This window comes from Drosophila guanche, unplaced genomic scaffold (genome assembly GCF_900245975.1).
Source record: "Drosophila guanche unplaced genomic scaffold, DGUA_6, whole genome shotgun sequence".
In the NCBI taxonomy this organism is placed as follows: domain Eukaryota; kingdom Metazoa; phylum Arthropoda; class Insecta; order Diptera; family Drosophilidae; genus Drosophila; species Drosophila guanche.
In genome coordinates, this window is record NW_022995744.1 from 7,462,577 (window position 1) to 7,480,967 (window position 18,391).

The window sequence follows — 18,391 nt, forward strand, 5'->3', positions numbered from 1 at the left end:
CATAAATAGCATGCAGTGTGAGTGAGATTGGGATACGCACGGACTTCAGAACTAATTTATCGCTGTGTCACTCGTGCAATCTCTGAATTTTCAGTTTAGTCTAATGTCATACGCCCATTTACAGTTAGACATTTAGCAAAGTCGAATGTGATACGACCTTAAACAGTGCAATGAATCGATACGCGGAAAAAGTTTAGTTATTTGGAAATCCGGAAAACGCAACTACAACATTTTTCGTGGCTGTGATGTAAGGATATGTTTTGGGAATTGGAATAAAGGCACTCCATGGATGATGAGTTAGCTAGGCCGTTCATCGATAGCCAGCAGCCGGTCATCGAAAGTTTGCGTTTAAATAAATCACAGCAAAACTATTAAAATTCGTTTGACCGTCGAGATGGCTGGAGGTCTGTCCGAGGTGGTGTCCGAGTACCTGGACAAGGGTTTAGTGCTCGTGATTGCCGACTTGCTCAGCCTAATCACAGTCTCATCATGCTTGGTGATCAAGGTGCCGCAAATAAATACGATAAGAGAGAACCAATCCTCGAAAGGTGAGCCAGCTACCTTGCACATCCTGTCCGCCCACTCATATTTCACTCTGCTTGCGTACATAGGTATAAGCGTTCTTGGGTTATGCCTGGAGCTGTTCAGCTACACAGTGATGATATCCTACAACTACACCAGTGACTACGATTTCCTCTCTTACATGGAGTATCCCGTGCTCCTTCTGCAAGAATACATACTCATCTACTACGCCTTCAAGTATCAAAATCTGCTCGGCAAGAAAACGCAAATATTTGCCGTGGCCTATGTGATCATAGCTACGCTCATATACCTGAAACTCTTTCCCATTATCATCCTTACATTCTTGGTGGTGAGTAATGCAATACATAGGGTCAATTTATATCGTCTATGTGCACATTTGTCATTGATTAAAGGGGCTTTTGACGTCCCACAGACATAACAATTTTTGGCTAGATAACACGTTCGACGTAGTTCAAACTTGTTTTCCCGAACACCTCCGCAGCCGCTCCAATTAACTAATTATGTTTCTGTGATTTCGGTAAACGAGTTTTGTTTGTTTTAGATTTTTTTCTTTCTATCTCCGATAAAGCCTTCTGTCCGTCCGCTCTTTACGGGGAATCATCTTTGTCCAAGGTCAACATTTATTGTTGTATAATGTTTGAGCAGCTATTTATACTCTTGTCGGTGGTGGCCCCCTTGACCACCTGATATATTTATTTAAATAATTGCTTCCTCTTTGTCGTTCATTAGCCTTTTTGCACGCCCATTGGGGCAACCAGCAAGGTGCTCCAGCTGCTGGCCATACTGAGGACAAAGGATGCCAGCTCCGTCAGCCGCACAACCTGGGCGCTCTCTGCCTTCACCAACATGAGTACGTAGACTTGGAATCAGAATTAAACTTTTCTTTTAACACTCTCCCTTATCCCTTTTAGCCCGCATCTATACAGTGTATGTGCAGTCGCATGACTTGATGCTGCTCTCGAACTTCCTTATATCGACGTTCCTCAGCGCTTCCGTCTTTGCAGCCGCCTGCTTCTATAAGAAGAAGGTGAAGAAGGCTTAAGAGAACCATCCATACTCAAGATTATCAGTCGTTGTTGTAGTTTATTCTTATCCGTTTAAATTGATATTATAGATTCATCTTTAGAGTGTTTCGTTGTTGTCCTTTAACTGTCGGCATAGAAAGCCACCGCTATGGCTCCCAGAACAATCATTACCGACGCCACATAAATGGCGGTACGCTGCCAATTCATTTTGGTTTTGGGCGGACCAACGTCTATGGTTTTGCGTTCTTTGTGCTTGCGTTTTCCGAATTTCTGTTCGAACTTCTCAAGTTCGAGGCGATTGCGTTCCTCCTCATTGCGGCGCTTCTCTTCCAGAAGCTGCAGCTCCGCCGCCTGGGCACGGGTGCGTTCGGCCACACAGCTAGAGTCGCACTCCAGCGACGTTTGTCCAGCCCTATGCTTGTCACATGCGATCTCCTGTTTGAGTCTCTTGCAGGCACAGAAAATGCGAACCTTCTTGCGGCAAAGCTGCGGATTGGGGCACTTGCCAGAGTGGCATATTGACATGCACCTATGTGCGCAAGGATACTGGGAACAAGAATCATTATTAAATGGGATCTGTTCTTAATTTGAATGCACTCACATTCTTTAAGCAGCGACTGCCACAGCTGCGGAGTTTCTCCCGCCTCTCGATTATCTCCTGGACAGTGCCCGCCTCATCGTAATATTCGCTGCACTTGTACACCAGGTGCGTGATACCGCAGTGGCACTTGCTCTTTATCACAAAACCACATGGAGTGCAGGGCGGCGGATGGCAGCCCTTGGGACAGGCGTGTATACATCCAGTAGGACGGGGTATTATGCAACCCTCCTCGCATGTGGCACAGCCAGCCTGCTGCTGCATATCTTGCGGATTGGACACGGAATGACAGACGCGTGAGCATTTGTGATTGCCACATTTGAGTTTCCGCGAACATTTGCGCTGGCAGGAAGTGGGCTTGGAGTTCCAGCAAGGCCAAGTGGCCACCTCGTGGCCTCCAATGCAAGTGACGCTGACGCCCTCCTCACAGCGTGGATGTGGCAGTGATTTGTATTCGTACTAAAGGGGAAATCGAATAAATATGAGGAATTACGGTATCATGGAAATTTCTCTCACCTTTTTGGTTTGGGGGCGAGCCGACGCCTCGTCAGGCCGGTTCACTCTGACGGCCTCGTGACAGCGCGACTTGCAGATGTGTCCACAGCCGCTGGTAGCATTTGGCAGGCCACACACCTGGCCACAGGGCGGACACTCGCCTTTGTGGCATCGATGTTTAATGGCATGATGACATTTGGCAGTTATACTGAAATCATTCCATTGGTTAGTAGATTTGGGGGATTCCTCATTCCTTTCTAACTCACCGACAAAGTTCCAAGCAGACGATGCGCGCACTCTTCTCTCGACCGCAGGGCACGCTGCGCCGCGTCTTGCCGCAGCGGCAGTTAATCTGAGACTCCAGCTTACAGGGATAACACGGCCCATTGTGGCACACGGACTGACACTTGTGCTTGTTGCAGCTCAACTGCTTTCCACAGATCTTTTCGCAAGGCGGGCACTGGTCGCCGCAGCACTTTCTATTGCATGCATGCTTGCCACAGTCACGCATTTGCTTGCACTTGGTTTCGCAAGTATGCTCCTTGGAGCAGGGCAGCTCCTTCTCATGCAAACCGCAGCGGCATTTCTTCTTTGTCCTCACAGGGCACTGGAATGATATTTGTAATAACAAATATCCTTGCTATTTATGTGTCGGAAAAATGCCTTACCGAAATGCAGTTGCCGCGATGACAGCGCTGTGTGCACGAATGCTGACCACAGGATAAGAGCTTCTGGCAAGTGTCGCCACAGGTCTCCACAGCCTCACTGCAAGTCCGTATTTGGCTCTGTGGAAATTAAATTTATAAGACATGAGGGCTGCGAGATTGAGTTGTTCTGATGCGTAAGTAATACATACACTTTTGCCACAGGGGCACGTTCTCACTTCCAAGGGACACTCTCCACCGCCGCAGGGTCCTGCATGGCAAACCTTTTCACATGTGTGCAAGCCACAGGCAAATGTCGCTCCACAAACCTGAAAGATTTTGGCAATCTTTTAGCGAACTCCTTGCTTCGGGCATATCCACTTACATTTTGACATTTCCATTTGCGATCCGAGCAGCTAACCACCTTCGACTCTCGCTTGCACTCGCATGGCTGGTTGCTCTTGCTGCTGCAGGGCGGACACTGACCTGGTCGATGGCACACTTGGCTGCATCTGTGCTTCCCGCACGCCAAGAACTCTTTGCACTTTAAAGAAGAAGTCATAAGTGGATTGGGGATTGAATACATTAAAAACTTTCTCACCGTTTGCTGGCACTTCCATTGCTTGTCTATGCAGCGCATGGACCGCGGAGTTGATTTCCCACACAGGCAAGAGACTTGCGCCTGCTGAGCACAGGGCGGACATGGCCCGGGATGACAAAGGAGCTTGCAATCGTGCCCGCACTTGGGCTGAAGTAGTTTCTCACAAATCTCGCCACACGAATGCGGCACTAGGAACGGCTGCGACTGCGGATTCTCTTCCTTGCCGCAGAAACAGTTGTATTGTGCTGGTTTCTCTGCCGGCTGGTAGTCCCTGCGGCACTGGGGACAGCACCAGTGGAGTGATTTCTGACGCTTGGGCGGCACAAACTCCCCCAAATGATTGTAGTGGCCCTGGTTGCCATTCTGCTGCTCCGCCTTCACTTTCATTTGCATCATGCTGTCATTGGCCCACCGCTGAATGCAGTTGAGGTGGAAGAAGCAATAGCAGCTCTCGCAGGACCATATCGGCTCCACACGTCGGATGCTGCCAATGCAGATGAGACAAGTCGCCGCTCCCGAGTGCAGGGTATTCTCCAGGAAGGTGGTGGTGCGTGCGGCATCCTTGTCACTTGCCGTCTTTCCCCTAGACCCACTCGATGTCGGTTGGTAGTGCTTGTACAATTGATCTGCAGCGAATTCATTGATATTACAGAAGAGATAAGATTGATGCTGATTGGACACGTCACAGCGGCATGTTGTGGGGGCCACATACCCAAAATTTTCTTCTCATCCAGTTCCCCCTCATCTTCAGAGCTCGAGGCGTAGGCGTCCACAAGTTTTTGGGCCGCAGCAAGGTTTTTGGCCTGGGCTTTATTAAACTTTTCCATTTTTAAGCCGGTTCGACGTTGATAGCAGTGTGACCGCGGAATTATCGATCAAATATACCGACAGACCCTCGGAAATATACCGAAATATACTCTTGCATTATTAAAATATACTGTAAATATACCGGGAATCTAAAATCATTTTCCTCAATTTTGTTGTTTAATTTAATATTACCAGCTGGTTAGGACTCTCAGCTTTAAAAATGTAATTTTACTCAAATCATCATTCAATTCTGCGCAGGATCTGCTGATTTTATGATACATCTTTCCTCAATTGATTGCATAATAAGGATAAACTAAAAAGGTGAACCAAAAAAATTGATTTGCTATACTTAATATTATAAATCCATTTAATCAACTGCTTTTAATATATAACAATGAATTTGTCTTAGACTTACATGCTTTTATCCTTTTCATATGTTTTTCATATACCGATCTGTATACATTCTCGATCGCTACAATCTGTAAATTTTTAAAGTAATTAATTGAGATTGTGACTCTTTCAAAGGATACAACTCTTCCATCATCAGCGATCTTTTCTGACCGAATTTCTGTCTCTAAATCAATTATATGTTTGCAACTCTCTTGATTTCGGATCGTAAGCAATTGCAAATTGGTTTGTCAAATTTTTTATCTGTCCTTGTTGAGAAGAACATAGATTTATTTTCATTTTCATTTCATTATTTTCTCTATTAATGTGGAATGCGAACCGTCAGTCTCAGGGTCTCCTTTATGGTCTCCTCCGCATCGATTTCTTTAAAGAATTAATTTTTAATTCTTTATTAGAGAAGGGGGGCAGCAGCTATGCGAGAATCCATTGATCTCTATTTTGAATAGGGGGCACGGCTTAACGACAGCTGAACGACCGCAATTTAAAAAGTTAAACGCTCTGTCCAAATTGGAGAAATAATACTGCTTTTAAATGATTATTGTAGCCACCCATCCTACCTGCTTACTAATAAATTCGAGTGGGCACAATATTATTCAGCTGCGTTATGCTGCTGCGTCTTCATCTCTCATTGATTTCATGACATATTTACTCGATTTTAATATTCAACTAAACTCTCAGCCTCAGTGGATCTACAATTTTCTACGATTTTCGCCACAAGATTGGCCTACTGTTTATAACTGTTTTTATTGGATTGTTTACACAAATAAAGATATAACTGAATAGGCTAGAAATGTTAGAATGTTTTGTTACGATATTTAACAATTTGTTGCTGGCCACCCAGTAGTATTTGCATTTGTATACCCTGTTTCTAATAAACAACTAACAATTAACATTCATTTGGGTTTCATGTTATATATAATAGCAGGGCTCATTGGAAAACTGCTATTTCTGTTAATTGAATATTAATTATACAATTTACTTATTGTTTAAAAACAGATTGTAAATATAAAGAGAGAGAAAACAAAAAAAAAAAAAAATTTGGGTTTCAAGGCTGCTCTTAAACATAATAATGCCTTAATAGTAGATACAAATATTTGTTTGTTTTTGTTATATAATATGTATACCGATCGAAATACAGTCCTGGTTTCTATATTATGAAAAATTTGTTGACATATCTCTCCAACGCAGATTTATATACCTTAAATGGTCACCCTGCACGTACGGTTGTTTAGTTCAGGGACAAACTGGATCGATTCCACCGGTTCGGTTCCGCTATCGTCTTGCCGATTACATTTGTTCCGCCTGTAGAAGATTATTTTTATCTTGGTTGAGAACCCGCGCAGTTTCAGATGCTGCAACGGATATTTATGTCTCAGTTCACAGTTTCTACAATTTTTGTAAGCTAAGGAAACATATTCTTTGTCCACACAATAGCAATTGCATAATTCTGTTACCAGGAAAATCGAATACTTGTCACTAGTATTTAACGCGCAAATTAAAAAGTTTATTGCAAAAATTAAACAAAATTCGAGTAACTAAACATCGATAAGAGAGATGCGGATTCAGCTCTGAAAACTATCGATCACTGGAACGCTGTTCGTGTGCCGGTGTTTGATGGTACGTTCCCGCAATAAGCTCCATTTTGCAGTCGAAACTAACGAAGAGAAGTAATGGCCGAGGCGAACAATAACGTTGGAGCAGCTACCCCCACCGCCCGAGAGGTTCAGCAAAGCTTTGCCGATTCTCTTGGCTATGCCGAGGAGATTATCTGGGACCTGTGAGTATTGCGCAGTTTTTCTAGCTGCACATTGCTTGCGCACTGAGCTAATGACATCATCCCCAGCTTGTCCAAAGAGCAGGCGCACATCTTGAAGCGTAAGCTGAGGGAGCTGGTGCGCGATCCGCAGCCATCCAATGAGAAAATCCGAGAAACAATCTTTAATGCGGTGTGGGAGCAGCGTAAGGCCGCTTATCTCAACTGAACGCATCAATCAGTCATGCAGATTTTTTGATTCCAGGAAAATATACAAATCGCCAGTCGCTGACGTCCATAATTTACGTAATGGTTGTGCCGAACGAACAGGATCTTAATCGCGCCGAGGATTGCCGTTCCTTTTCTTGTCATCCGGTTTTCCGCACGCGTCGTTGTGTCAGTAAGTTGCCTTTGCCTCCTGGTCATCGGCAGACTCCTGTACTCATTCTCTGCACCCTCTCTAGCCGGAAACAGCGGAAGAAGCGGCGACAGCTTCAACTGCTGCATGGTGTTCGTGGACGAGAATGGACGCGTATATCCGAACTGGGCCTCATATGTGGCCACAAACGAGCTACCCGACGGTGTGATGGTGGCCCCCGAGCGTGGCATTTACAAGATTGTCCACGGTCAGGTGCGGCTGGACAAGTACACGACACCGGCGGGCAGCACAAAGAAAAAGGTGCTCGGATATCTGGACACGGGCAGTGCGATCGGTGGCTTTGCAGCTGCCTGCATACCAGTGGCCGCTTTCCTAACGCTGCCGGTGAGTGCGCCTCTGATGGCGGCTGCCGGTGCCGTGGGCCTGGCTACTGCCGGTTATGCCACGGCACGTTCCAGTGCCAAGCTGGTGGATCGCAGCCAGCATGAGCAGTCCATCAATGTGACAGACAGGGAGGCGCGTGGCCACTGGCTGGGCGTTATCGCTGGAACCGTGGGCCTGGGCGCTGCAGGTGCTACCAGTGCAATGTCAGCGGCCACAGCCGCCGGCAAGGAGGTGGGAGCGGTAAGACCAAATCCATCACCCTGGAATCCATTGCTTTGAATAATAATCCCCCTTGCAGATCACTCAGCTGACCATTAATGGGTTTAACATCTCCTCGATTGTCATCTCGGGCACTGGCGTGGCCAATGGTGTGCTCGACTTGATACTGGTAAGCCATCCATCGCATCTTTTCGACTCCGCTCTCTTATGTCTTTGCTGCAGAAACATCAGGATGGCGATAATGTCACAGCCATGGATGTGCTGCAGCTCTCGGCCTCGCTGGTGCTGTTCACGCACAGCGTTTACAATTTCCGTTTGGCATCGACAATTATCAATGATACGGCGAACAGCAAGATAGGCAGCTATCGCGAGACACTGAGCAATCGACAGCGGTAATCGGCTAAAATATTAGATTTATCACTTTCTTAACACTTTTCGTTGCTTGTTTTGCAGTCGCGCCTTTGATAAGGTGTCCAAAGAGACCATACGCATCCGTGGCAATACACAGGGCAAGCTGGACATAATACGCGGCGTGAATGAGGTGCCCTCACGGCAGCAATTCAACGATCTGTACAAGATCAACAAGCAGCTGAACAAGGAGGGCGTGCGCGCTGCCTTTGCGCCCGATGGCAAGGGCTTCGTGCTGAACGATCAGGTGGCCACCAATACGGCGGAGCTGCGTGCCAGTGTGCAGCATAATCAGGGGCCCGACATACTGGGTCAGGTGCGGCAGCCGATACCCGCCACCCATGAGGCAGCGGTAAATACCAGAACGATTGGTGGCTCCCGCCTGCTGGGTCCCAATCCGACTGCCCTTGACGGACCAGAGGCTGCCAACTATTCCACGGGCGCATATGCGCTCCAGCTTAGCTCCGTTGTGGTCAGCGGTGTGGTCTTTGTCCTGGAGAAATACGGCAAGGTGCTCTTTGAACACATTGTCAATGCCGAGAGTATTGAGAATTTGATCACCAGCATGGCCAACAACCTGGAACCCGAAATCTTTGATTTCATCTTGAATCTAACGCGCACCTTCATGGACACAATGCTGGCTGAATTAACGTCGGTGCTGAAGTTCTTTATTGCCACCGAATCGGTGCTGTATCACATCCTTAAGCATATTCTGGACAACTACAGAGATGGGGACTACGATGAGATTGTCGCGCACACCGTGGACATTTTGACAGCCGTCAGTGCCTACTTTATGTCGCTGAATCCAAACTCCTACTCCGAACTCCTCACGAAATGTGACGTCTGCGGGGGCTACTACAGCATCTGCCAATTGTAGGCAAATGTCGCAGAAGAGGAAACAAATGTAAACCCAATCACAAAGTGAACTTTAAACATATTATAAATGAGCACAACTTGACAACAAATAACATGGCAAAATAATGGCTCTACACAAATTTGATAGAACTTACAATGTACACAAAATTAAATAATAAATAAATAGTACTGTTTTCTAAAACCCCTGCGAAATATTCTACGGATATCCATTCCATTACTCGCCAGTCCGTTATTCTTGTGACTTGTACCCGTGATGACGAGAGCCGTCATCCAGCGATAGATTCTTCTCAGGAGCAGAAGGAAGGATTCTTCAGTGCCGACATATGACATATTACTAAGCTATCCATATACCATTTAAATATAAATACAGGAAAATTCCCTATAGCCTCATATTGATAGATTTGTCCCACCAATAAATATGATAGATTTCGAGTCGTTTTTTCATTTGCATTTGTCTCTGAAGCTTTTAGACAATTGAAAAGAGCAGAAACAAAAATGATATACAATTTAATAAATAAATGAAATTATAATTTCTTCATTTAGTTTACACGCTACTCGCTTCTCGTTACAGTAAAGTAATTAAAATAATGATGTGAATAAGGTCTTAGTAGAGAGGGGAGGGACCACAGAAAGCGCTGAGATTTTGGTAGCTTTTTGTTTTGTTGTTTTGCTTTCTTTATTTCACGAAGACAACACAGACATATTAAGATCCAAAATATATATAGATATATATATATATATATATATATATGTATGTGTATAAGTGTAGTTATGTTTTTTTTTGTTGTAGCTTTTGTTCCTTGCTGAAAATGTACGTGTGAGTGTGTGTGTGTGTGAGTGTTTCCTTGTGTTTGTGTGCGTCATCCGAGGGCAGAGAGTAGTACGGGTTCGAGTACGGGTAGAGGGGATAGCCATAGATATATGGCTCACTCCTTTAATCCACTCAACTTAGACACGCGACAATTGCTGCAGCAAGTTGCACGGCCAGAATGCCTCAACGCGCTCTTTGAGCAACTGAAATGGATACGAGATCCAGGTAAGTACTGTCTGTGCTAGCAGGCCCATTGGCTCTGGATATTGGTGCGTGAGTAGGGCCAACAGGGCCGTAAAGGAGCATAAGCCAGCGGTGAAGAGTATAAAGAAGGGCAACTCCTTCTTCGGATAGACGGAGACCTCGTGGAAGGCCGGCAACAGTTCACGATCGGCGCACTCGGTGCACGTTGGATATGGATAGAAGAGATGACCGCGCTCCAGCGGATACGGCAGCATGCGAAATGTACCCTCCCAGGTGCAGTGCAGCAGATTGAGCGCGCCCTCCACCTGCTTCCAGTGCTTCAAGTGGAAGAACGCATAGGCCAGGGCCTCGGAATCGCCACGCTTCAGTATATGCTCCGGCGGCAGAATCAGCGGCTTTGTCTCCAGCAAATACTTGGGCACATGCGGATTGAATTCCACCGCGCGATGTATGGCCTCCACGGCGCTCATCTCGGCCGGACTCAGCCCCCGCTTCGAGGCAATGTCCGGCGAGAACTTGTCCGCAACGGCACGCGCCTTGAGCAGCGCTGCCGTGTAGCAAATGGTCGCCGATTTGGGCAGCGAAATGTCATCGTACTTGGCCAGTATGGCATGGCAATCGGCATAGGCCTGCATCTCCAGCAGCGTCTCGATGAGATTCTCGTGTATGTTCAGCACGCTCATGATGGAGGGTATCTCCTTGGTGAGATCGCGAAACATCTTGGCCGCCTCCTTCAACTTGCCCAGCTTCCGAGCGCACATGGCCAGCCGTCGCTTGATGTAAATCAGCACATTCGTGTCCCTGCGATGCATGCCGTCTGCAATGACGCCCTGATGCTGTGTGGCCTGCGACTTGCGATAGTTGAGCTCCGCCACCTTGAGCGCTGTCTTCAGTATCTTCTCCGCCTCCATGATGGTCATGGCCTCCTCCTCGGCCAGCAGAATGTACGCGGGCGCGCATTCTGCATTGATTTCCAGGGCATTGTGAGCGGACTTGATGCGCTGCATGGGATTCCGTTCACGCCAGGCCGTCTGCATAATCTCGTACTCCTCCTTGCGTGCATCACCTTCGCAGGTAAAGAACGTCTGATGGTCCTGGGCGCTCAGATTCATGTCGTAGTACGTGAGCGGCTCCTTGCTGGTCGCCCAAAAGAAGCGCTGATACTCGGCACCGCGAAACAGATTCAGAGGGTTGCGCCACACTTTACATTCGGGCATTTGGGTGCCCGTGCTGGTGGTTGAATTGGTACCCCCACCAGCGCCCGGTCCTGCGCCGCTGCCACCACCACCGCCGCCATTGCTGCTGCTGCTGGAGCCACTGCTGCTGCTGCTGCCGCTGCCATTGCTGGAGTCCGATTGGGCATCGTTGCCATTGATCCAGGGGCTAATGTGATTGATGGACACTTGCTCTGTCAAAGGGAAAAGGTTTTAAATCAGTTGAAGTCAGAGAGGGAGCACGGGGAACTTACCAATAAAGGATGTTCCGTACTTGCGAAAATACCACCACTCAAAGATCAGAATGAGGCCCGATATGAGGCTGGAGGTGCCCGTGAGTGCCACATAGAACTTTGGCGTCAATGTGCTGAGAAACATGGACGAGTCCCACATCCTGAGACACAAACGTTTTTTTGGTTTGGCAAATTGTGTATTGGATGTTGTTGTTTTTGTTGCCTTCCCGTTGCCGCCACGACCGAGCGTTTCGTCGCCTCGAGTGGAGTGCACTTCAGAGCGTCTCGTCGCCGAGTTGCAGTGGTTTTCGAGCTGAACAAATCGTTTACAAACAAATATCCTCGCTTTATCCTTGGATCCTGCAGACTTTTTTCTTTAAAGTATTCATCGGAGTGTTGCAAAGGGGGGGATGAGAGCGTTTAGTTTTTCGATAGCCACCAAAAGAGAAATACCTGTCGATAGTTTGCTATCGATTGTTTTCGCGCATCTCTAACAAAAATGGCCGCTCACTAGCAATAGAATAGATTTTTTTTAGTACCAAATCGCAGCACGTCGGGGAATCAAAAAATTAGATAAACAAATAAATAACTGCAGTCAGTGAAGAGGCCATAGAAATGATGGCACAGATGACGAGCGACAAAGTGGACGGAGCCAAGGAGCCGTCCAAATGCGAGGAGGCTGGTCCAGGCGCACGCGTCAAGGAAGAATCGCAGCCAAACACCGTAGCCACGGTGCAGCAGGAGGAGGAGGGGGAGATAAAAAATAAAACAGCGGGCTCCGACCTGCTCGCAGCGAATGGTGGATTGAAGGTGGAGCAGGTGGCCTTGGATGAGATGAGTTCACTGGAGCTGGAAATAGCCGAAATGCACAACACACATCCCGCCGAACAGGCGCTAGAAAATGTCATCGAAATTGCTTCCACCAGCAGCGGTGCCGAAAATGGCAGTCCCGTTGTGGTGGGCGCAGACGAAGCTGCACCGCTGGTGGGAGAGGCGACAGCAGCACAGTTGGACAAGGCCAGCAAGGGGGAGACCAGCGAACCAGCGCTGGAGGAAGAGGATTTGATTGCACTGCTAAAAGGCACGGACGCGAATGAGGAAAAGTCCGCCATGGAGAAGACACTCTCCGAATTGGACAACGTCGATGTGGAGGTGACTATCGTCGGGGAGGGCCAATATCCAACCTTGGAGGTCGACGATGATGAAGACAATGTGCCGGCAGCAGCAGCCGCGAAGAGTGTTAAGTCCACTGTGTCCAGCAAAATGCTCAGCAAAACGTCCTCCGCCTCGCCCTCGCAGGCGTACAAAACGAAGCTCTCGCCGGAGCAAGCACGCGCCGTGGCGCTGGAACAAATTGCGGATTTAACATCTCATAAATCGCGCCGCAAAGAGCCTGTGGCAGTGCCCGTGGCTGTGGTCAAGCCCAAGGATATTGTGAGCACGCTCAACGACGACTGGACCGACTGTGACTCTGACAGCGAGGCGCCCGCAGCTGCAGTTGTAACCAAAAAGCCGCCACTACCGCCACAGCCAAAGACTGTCAAAGTGCCGCCAAATAATAAGCATTTGAATCCCAACCAGCTCAAAGTAATCATAAAAGCGGTTAGCGCCCGGACTCTGGCTAACTCCATGAAGCCCACCAAGGCTGCCACACCCATAGAGCGTGCGGTCAGCGAGGCACCAGCAGGTGTCAAGCGCAATCGTGTGCCGAAGATCATTTGGGATCCGGATGTGCCAGAGACACAGAAATCGTTTGCCCAATATGCCAGCTCCAAGGGCACCGCAACGCCGCCACTGGCCACAGCAGCAGATGGCGCTGGCCCCTCCACATCCGCAAAGACTGCGAAACCAAGCGGAGCTGCGGCCAGGAGTTTGCCCAAAAAGGAGACGCGTCCAGCCACAGTGGCGCTGATGCGTGCAGCAACGCCGGAGATTCGTGCACCCGCCAAGCGTCGCTGCCAAACGCCAAGCGCAGCGCTGATGCGTGCAGCAACGCCAGAGGTGCGGGCACCCGCCAAGCGTCGTTCGCAAACGCCCAACGCTGGCCTGGCCAATGGCGGCGCACAGAAAAAGAAGAAAGTGAGCGAAATTGATCGATTGATGGGGGATGAGGGTGCAGCCAATATGATCCAAGCCGTGGAGCATGAGGCGCGTGAGCTGAGTGCCGGCGAAACGTTGAACAAGCCGCGAATGCGCAATCGGGCCATGACCGTAACCGGACGGGTAAGTATTTCCAAACCTTTTTGCTTCATTTGTTAATTACACTTTCGGTTTGCAGCCCCTACAGCTGTCATCGCCCAAGAAGGAGGCAGCCACTGCCACTGCACCGAAGAGCGGCAAACGCGCTGCTGCCGCTGAAGCCACAACTCCCGCCACTAAGACCAAGCCACTGGCCTCTGAGTCCTGGGACTACGTGTACAAGGGACGCGTCGCTGAAGACTCCATGATCATGCGACGCCGCTCAAACAGCTCGTACTCCAGCAATGCGTCCGTGAGTCGCCTCTCGCTGGATAACAAAACGGATGCGGAGGCGAATGATCCCACATTTAAGTTCCTCAAGCCCGAGAACAAGGCGAACCAAAGAACATCCACGGGAGGCGGCGATGAGGCACGCACCACTCTCACCAATGACATGAAGCGCAGTGCACAGCCCAAGGCAAGCAACGAACTGGTTGTGCTCCACAAGCTGGACAAGCTGGCGCATCTGGTGATCAATGTGCAGCGCGGCAAAGCGGGTCACACCTACACCAGCCAGCTGCTGCAGAAACTCAACGAGCTGCTCGTCAGCGTGGCCAAGAACTCACAATACAACACGGTGCTGCTGACCGTGCAGGGTCCACACTACTGTCAGGGCATAGACTGCCAGGAGCTGGTCTTAGGCTCAGCGGAGAAGCGCAAGAACAGCGCAAGTCAGCTAATGCTGGCACTCAAGTGAGTAGAATCTGCGCTTCCTCCTTGATCTTTGCTTCCTTTTTGTCTCTGTTTGCTTTGCAGAACATATCTACGCACGCTGGCCACATTCCCGAAGCCGCTGGTCGCTGGCATTGTTGGCAATTTAAAGAATCTGGGCGTCATGCAATTGCCGCTGCTCGACTATGTCGTGGCCGCTGATGATTGCTGCTTTGAGACGAATTATGCCAAGTTGGGGCATCTGCCCGAGGGCTATGCGCTCTTCCATAATCACCCAAAGGTGTCCACTCAATTGGTGTGTTTGACAGCTTACCTTTAAACGCATTTAAGAGCCCTTAATTCCGTCTTTATAACCCGCAGCACTCACGTTTATTTCTGCTGGGCGAACGCTTGCACGCTGCCGATCTCTTGGGTCCACAGAGTTTCGTGGACAAGACTTGCCGCGAGGGCAGCGTCGTGGAGGAAGCGCTCGTCGTAGCCAAATTAATATCCACAACAACAGCGGAGGTAAGTCAATCGCTAATGCAACTTATGCCCATTAAATGATATCCCTTTTGCAGTCCTATCGCACCCTAAAGAAGCTCAACCATGCGGCCATTAATTCGACAAATCTGCCCCGCATGGATGAGGAGCTCAAGTCCATTGGAGAGCAATGGGCCACTGCCAGTGTGCAGGGCCACTTGAAGCGTTACCTGAGCGACGTTAATGTGTAGAGCTACCAAAAATGCACTGGTAGCATCTGGAATCACTTTAAAGTCCACCTTGTAGTTGTTCTAAAATTGGAAAAGTAATATTAAATTTAAAATCCACCATTCAAAACTTACAAAAAACTTAAAAAAAAACGTAACATAAACAGAATATCTTAAATACATGTGTCACCTAAATGTATCATAAGAAGTAATGAATATATCAATTATATATAATTAACAATCCAAATTTATAGGATCTTTCAGATTCGATTCAAATTTCCATTTGGCGCGAAACAACTGATGCCATTCACCCCGAACTCCCAATTGTGTACTGCTTACCCTCAGTGGCTTCAGCCAATTAAAATTTGTGTTTATTTTGTATTTATCAGTTTTAAAGTATAGTTTAAGGGTGATTAATAACTAGAAAAGGTTCTTCTATTTAATGTACAGTGTAATGTAATGCATGCAACTAGTAATTCAGCTACTAACGACTACGTTTGATGTAATGCCCGGCCCAACAGCCAGCCACGAATGATGCTTTAAATGCGCGCGTTCCACCTCAACGTCCTTCCAGTCCAATTCTAATTGTGTTTCTCGGCCTCGTTGTAGGCTGGCAGCTCCGACTGTATACGCAGCAGTCGCACATTGGTGACCAGCTTCCAATCGCTCAGCGGCTGCTCCTCGGCGTGCACAAAGCTGGACGTGTACGTGACCAGCTCCTGGGAGCCATCCTGATCCAAATCAGCAATTAGCATCGAGTGCTCCTGGTTGTTAATATCAGGCTGGCACACCATCTCATTGAGCTCCTGCCTGCAAAACTGCACAATGTTGCTCTGCGATGTGTTCTCAATGCGCGTATCGGCGCCCATGAAGAGCACCAGAATGACCGTTTCAGTTATGGTTTGCATTTTGTAGCTGCTGCCGCCGCCGCTACCGCTCACGGCGCTGGCCTTGGTCTGATTCTTGTGGGGTACGCTGTAGGCTTCACGCTTTTGGATTAAGTGTTCAAAAACGTCAAACTGCTGACTGGCTGTGGGGAATTCGTGAGGGGCTTCGCTGCGTCTCAGACGTTGCTGCTGTTGTTGCTTCTTGCTGTGTGCGGACTTCTCCTTGTCCTTGATGGCGTTCATGTTCTTGGTGTTACCAGCAGCTGTATTTCCATTCTTCTGCACATTGTTGTTGCTGCTGTGTGCGGGCGTTGGCGTGGTCTGTGCTGTTGGCGACTTCCCTGAGGCCTTCTCGGCCACATGCCACTTCCAAAACTTCATCACAAAGCCAGACATCTGGGTTTTTGTATGCTTAAAGTGATACTCAGCGGGCACCATGCCGTACATGCCCGTATTGGTGAAATTTCGCAGCACATGAGGCTTCCCATTGCGCACCTCGCTCAACACGAAGGTCACGTTGCAGTCTTCGGGGCAAGTGCCGCGATTCTCGACCACCAGCTCGCGTCCGCTCAGCGAGTAAATGTTGCGCTGCGAGTCAATCTCGCGGCGTTGTCCGTGATTGCGATGCTGCGCGATCTTGGAGGCGGACAGCAGTCGCTGTCCCACAATCGATTTGTTGGTTATCAGCCCATAAAGCTCCGCCAGCGACTTGGAACGCTGTTGATCCGAGTTGTTGGGCCGCAGACAGATGTAACTGATGTTGGCAGCCTCCAGCTGGAGTCGACTCAGCCGCTGGCAGTCGTGCACACGGAAGCCCTCGCCTATGGGTCTGCCATGACGCCCCGACAGCAGCCGCAGCACATTGCGCGCCTCCAGTTGGGGTGTCTCGTGCTTGGGTTGGATAAGCGACTTGGTGCGCTGCTCCAGAGACAGGCTGGTCACCAGCAGTATGTCCAGCACTCCATCGCCATCCAGATCGGGCAGAATGATCGGAAAATCGTAGGCATCGATTTTGTGGGCCGAACGCTCCTTGAAGCGCCAATGCCACTGTCCCGACACCGGATTGATGGCTCCCAGCTCCCCGTACTCGTCAATCACCAGACAATCTGTCTTGCCGTTGCTGTCCACATCGATGAGAGTGCAGTCCAGTGCCGCCGGCTCGTCGACCATCTCGTCGTACCAGGCCACAGCCCCGGAGCTGCCGATGAGCGAAATGATGCCGTTCCGCTTCTGATTGCTCGGCCGGAACTCCGGGAAGAAGGCATCGCCGCGGTACAGAAATATCAAATTATTCTCCCAGGCGCGCAGTCCATTAACCACATTGATGCCGCCTTTCAGTTCGATTTTTGTGTAATTATTTTGCCAGTTGTGGGTCTTGACGCGATCCCCCACAGCTGGGCAGGCACCAGTGCCATCCGCATTGCCGCAGGGCACCAGCCAGACAAATCCAAGCACCGCGAACACGCAGAGCAGCAGGGAGGCTATGAAGCAACTACGTCTGGCCGTGGACATGGGCGGGCGCTTGGGCTGCTCCGTGCTTCCGCCCAGGATGGCCACGTTGTCCGCTGTGGCATCGAATTCGCTGTTGAAGTTTGAAAACTCAGCGCCCACACTACCGCCGCCCAGATCGCTGAGCATCACGGAGCGGAAGGTGTTCTGCATGTTGGTCGTGTAGCTGCTCGTCGTGGGCGTCTCCAGTTGGAACCGCTGGTGGGGCTGTGGCTGCACCTGCGGCTTGCTCACAATCCTTGTGGCTGTGGGGCGAGTGGTGTGCGGTGACTTTAGCGCCAAAGTATTTGGCGGTATGCGACTGCGTTGCGATTGGGGCGTAGACTGAGGCGGAGGCAGAGACTGCTGCTGCGGTTGCTGCTGTTCGTTGTAGAATCGCTGGCGATGCTTGCTGGCGTTATGAATTTCAATCTCTTCGTCGGATTCGGAGTCGGTCATGGCCTGACTTAGCGGCGCATAGATTCCTTGGTGGGTGGTGCTGTTGGGCAGAGACTCCGTGTGAAGCATTTTAGCTGAACGAACGAAAAATCAATAAGTTCCAACGGGCAACGATGGACAGCGACAAACGGCGACAGGGTCAAATTTGGCGCACTTACTGACCTTTATTTGATGGCACAAGCTATCGCTGGTAGCTGACATCCACATAGCTACTATTTGTTGTATCTTTATTGGATTAGCCGAACATTAAATTCACAGGCACAGCCCCACAAAGCAACCCCAAAAAACAAAACCAAAAGCTATTCGCATTTGTAACGTATGCCGCCTGTTTACGTTAACTGTGACTGCTCGTAAGT

The 18,391-nt window shown here is 49.1% G+C and overlaps 6 protein-coding genes across 7 annotated transcripts; 3 read left to right on the forward strand and 3 right to left on the reverse strand.

Annotated features, from left to right (window-relative positions):
• Positions 1–187: 187 nt before the first annotated feature.
• LOC117580258 (solute carrier family 66 member 3) lies at positions 188–1,673 on the forward strand. The gene is made up of 4 exons (XM_034266691.1): positions 188–548; positions 612–871; positions 1,273–1,393; positions 1,455–1,673. Exons 1-4 carry the CDS (start codon positions 395–397, stop codon positions 1,583–1,585), a joined length of 666 nt encoding a protein of 221 aa, XP_034122582.1. The 5' UTR covers positions 188–394; the 3' UTR covers positions 1,586–1,673.
• On the reverse strand, positions 1,607–4,768 carry LOC117580257 (NF-X1-type zinc finger protein NFXL1). The gene is made up of 9 exons (XM_034266690.1): positions 4,619–4,768; positions 3,907–4,532; positions 3,691–3,849; positions 3,518–3,634; positions 3,330–3,446; positions 2,928–3,268; positions 2,683–2,869; positions 2,170–2,625; positions 1,607–2,114 (listed from the first exon to the last, which is right to left on the reverse strand). The coding sequence occupies exons 1-9, from the start codon at positions 4,731–4,733 to the stop codon at positions 1,689–1,691; spliced, it is 2,544 nt and encodes an 847-aa protein (XP_034122581.1). The 5' UTR covers positions 4,734–4,768; the 3' UTR covers positions 1,607–1,688.
• Positions 4,769–6,714: 1,946 nt separating this feature from the next.
• Positions 6,715–9,321, forward strand: LOC117580214. The gene is made up of 7 exons (XM_034266608.1): positions 6,715–6,898; positions 6,965–7,080; positions 7,140–7,274; positions 7,339–7,877; positions 7,936–8,025; positions 8,079–8,248; positions 8,310–9,321. Exons 1-7 carry the CDS (start codon positions 6,792–6,794, stop codon positions 9,139–9,141), a joined length of 1,989 nt encoding a protein of 662 aa, XP_034122499.1. The 5' UTR covers positions 6,715–6,791; the 3' UTR covers positions 9,142–9,321.
• Positions 9,322–9,805: 484 nt separating this feature from the next.
• LOC117580215 (protein ST7 homolog) lies at positions 9,806–12,050 on the reverse strand. The gene is made up of 2 exons (XM_034266609.1): positions 11,624–12,050; positions 9,806–11,563 (listed from the first exon to the last, which is right to left on the reverse strand). The coding sequence occupies exons 1-2, from the start codon at positions 11,760–11,762 to the stop codon at positions 10,089–10,091; spliced, it is 1,614 nt and encodes a 537-aa protein (XP_034122500.1). The 5' UTR covers positions 11,763–12,050; the 3' UTR covers positions 9,806–10,088.
• Positions 12,051–12,097: 47 nt separating this feature from the next.
• Positions 12,098–15,381, forward strand: LOC117580212. The gene is made up of 5 exons (XM_034266605.1): positions 12,098–13,825; positions 13,881–14,533; positions 14,597–14,807; positions 14,873–15,019; positions 15,073–15,381. The coding sequence occupies exons 1-5, from the start codon at positions 12,218–12,220 to the stop codon at positions 15,223–15,225; spliced, it is 2,772 nt and encodes a 923-aa protein (XP_034122496.1). The 5' UTR covers positions 12,098–12,217; the 3' UTR covers positions 15,226–15,381.
• Positions 15,382–15,550: 169 nt separating this feature from the next.
• On the reverse strand, positions 15,551–18,347 carry LOC117580213. 2 transcript variants are annotated; one of them, XM_034266607.1, is made up of 2 exons: positions 18,198–18,347; positions 15,551–18,109 (listed from the first exon to the last, which is right to left on the reverse strand). In XM_034266607.1, exon 2 carries the CDS (start codon positions 18,102–18,104, stop codon positions 15,783–15,785), a length of 2,322 nt encoding a protein of 773 aa, XP_034122498.1. In that variant the 5' UTR covers positions 18,105–18,109; positions 18,198–18,347; the 3' UTR covers positions 15,551–15,782. The 2 variants fall into 2 exon arrangements, with proteins under 2 accessions (XP_034122498.1, XP_034122497.1); XM_034266606.1 differs by having other exon boundaries at positions 15,551–18,111; positions 18,221–18,284.
• Positions 18,348–18,391: the final 44 nt, after the last annotated feature.

Bases quoted from the DNA above. Each gene is read 5' to 3' on its own strand.
- LOC117580212 (XM_034266605.1), top strand. From the start codon at position 12,218: ATGATGGCACAGATGACGAGCGACAAAGTGGACGGAGCCAAGGAGCCG. The intron at 14,808-14,872 runs GTGTGTTTGACA...TATAACCCGCAG, and splicing joins CAAAGGTGTCCACTCAATTG to CACTCACGTTTATTTCTGCT. The intron at 15,020-15,072 runs GTAAGTCAATCG...TCCCTTTTGCAG, and splicing joins TATCCACAACAACAGCGGAG to TCCTATCGCACCCTAAAGAA.
- LOC117580215 (XM_034266609.1), bottom strand. From the start codon at position 11,762: ATGTGGGACTCGTCCATGTTTCTCAGCACATTGACGCCAAAGTTCTAT. The intron at 11,564-11,623 runs GTAAGTTCCCCG...TCCCTTTGACAG, and splicing joins GTACGGAACATCCTTTATTG to AGCAAGTGTCCATCAATCAC.
- LOC117580214 (XM_034266608.1), top strand. From the start codon at position 6,792: ATGGCCGAGGCGAACAATAACGTTGGAGCAGCTACCCCCACCGCCCGA. The intron at 8,026-8,078 runs GTAAGCCATCCA...TCTTTGCTGCAG, and splicing joins GTGTGCTCGACTTGATACTG to AAACATCAGGATGGCGATAA. The intron at 8,249-8,309 runs GTAATCGGCTAA...CTTGTTTTGCAG, and splicing joins ACACTGAGCAATCGACAGCG to TCGCGCCTTTGATAAGGTGT.
- LOC117580258 (XM_034266691.1), top strand. From the start codon at position 395: ATGGCTGGAGGTCTGTCCGAGGTGGTGTCCGAGTACCTGGACAAGGGT. The intron at 872-1,272 runs GTGAGTAATGCA...GTCGTTCATTAG, and splicing joins TCATCCTTACATTCTTGGTG to CCTTTTTGCACGCCCATTGG. The intron at 1,394-1,454 runs GTACGTAGACTT...TATCCCTTTTAG, and splicing joins CTCTGCCTTCACCAACATGA to CCCGCATCTATACAGTGTAT.
- LOC117580213 (XM_034266607.1), bottom strand. From the start codon at position 18,104: ATGCTTCACACGGAGTCTCTGCCCAACAGCACCACCCACCAAGGAATC.
- LOC117580257 (XM_034266690.1), bottom strand. From the start codon at position 4,733: ATGGAAAAGTTTAATAAAGCCCAGGCCAAAAACCTTGCTGCGGCCCAA. The intron at 3,635-3,690 runs GTAAGTGGATAT...AAAATCTTTCAG, and splicing joins GCAAATGGAAATGTCAAAAT to GTTTGTGGAGCGACATTTGC. The intron at 2,626-2,682 runs GTGAGAGAAATT...TTTCCCCTTTAG, and splicing joins CTCGCCCCCAAACCAAAAAG to TACGAATACAAATCACTGCC.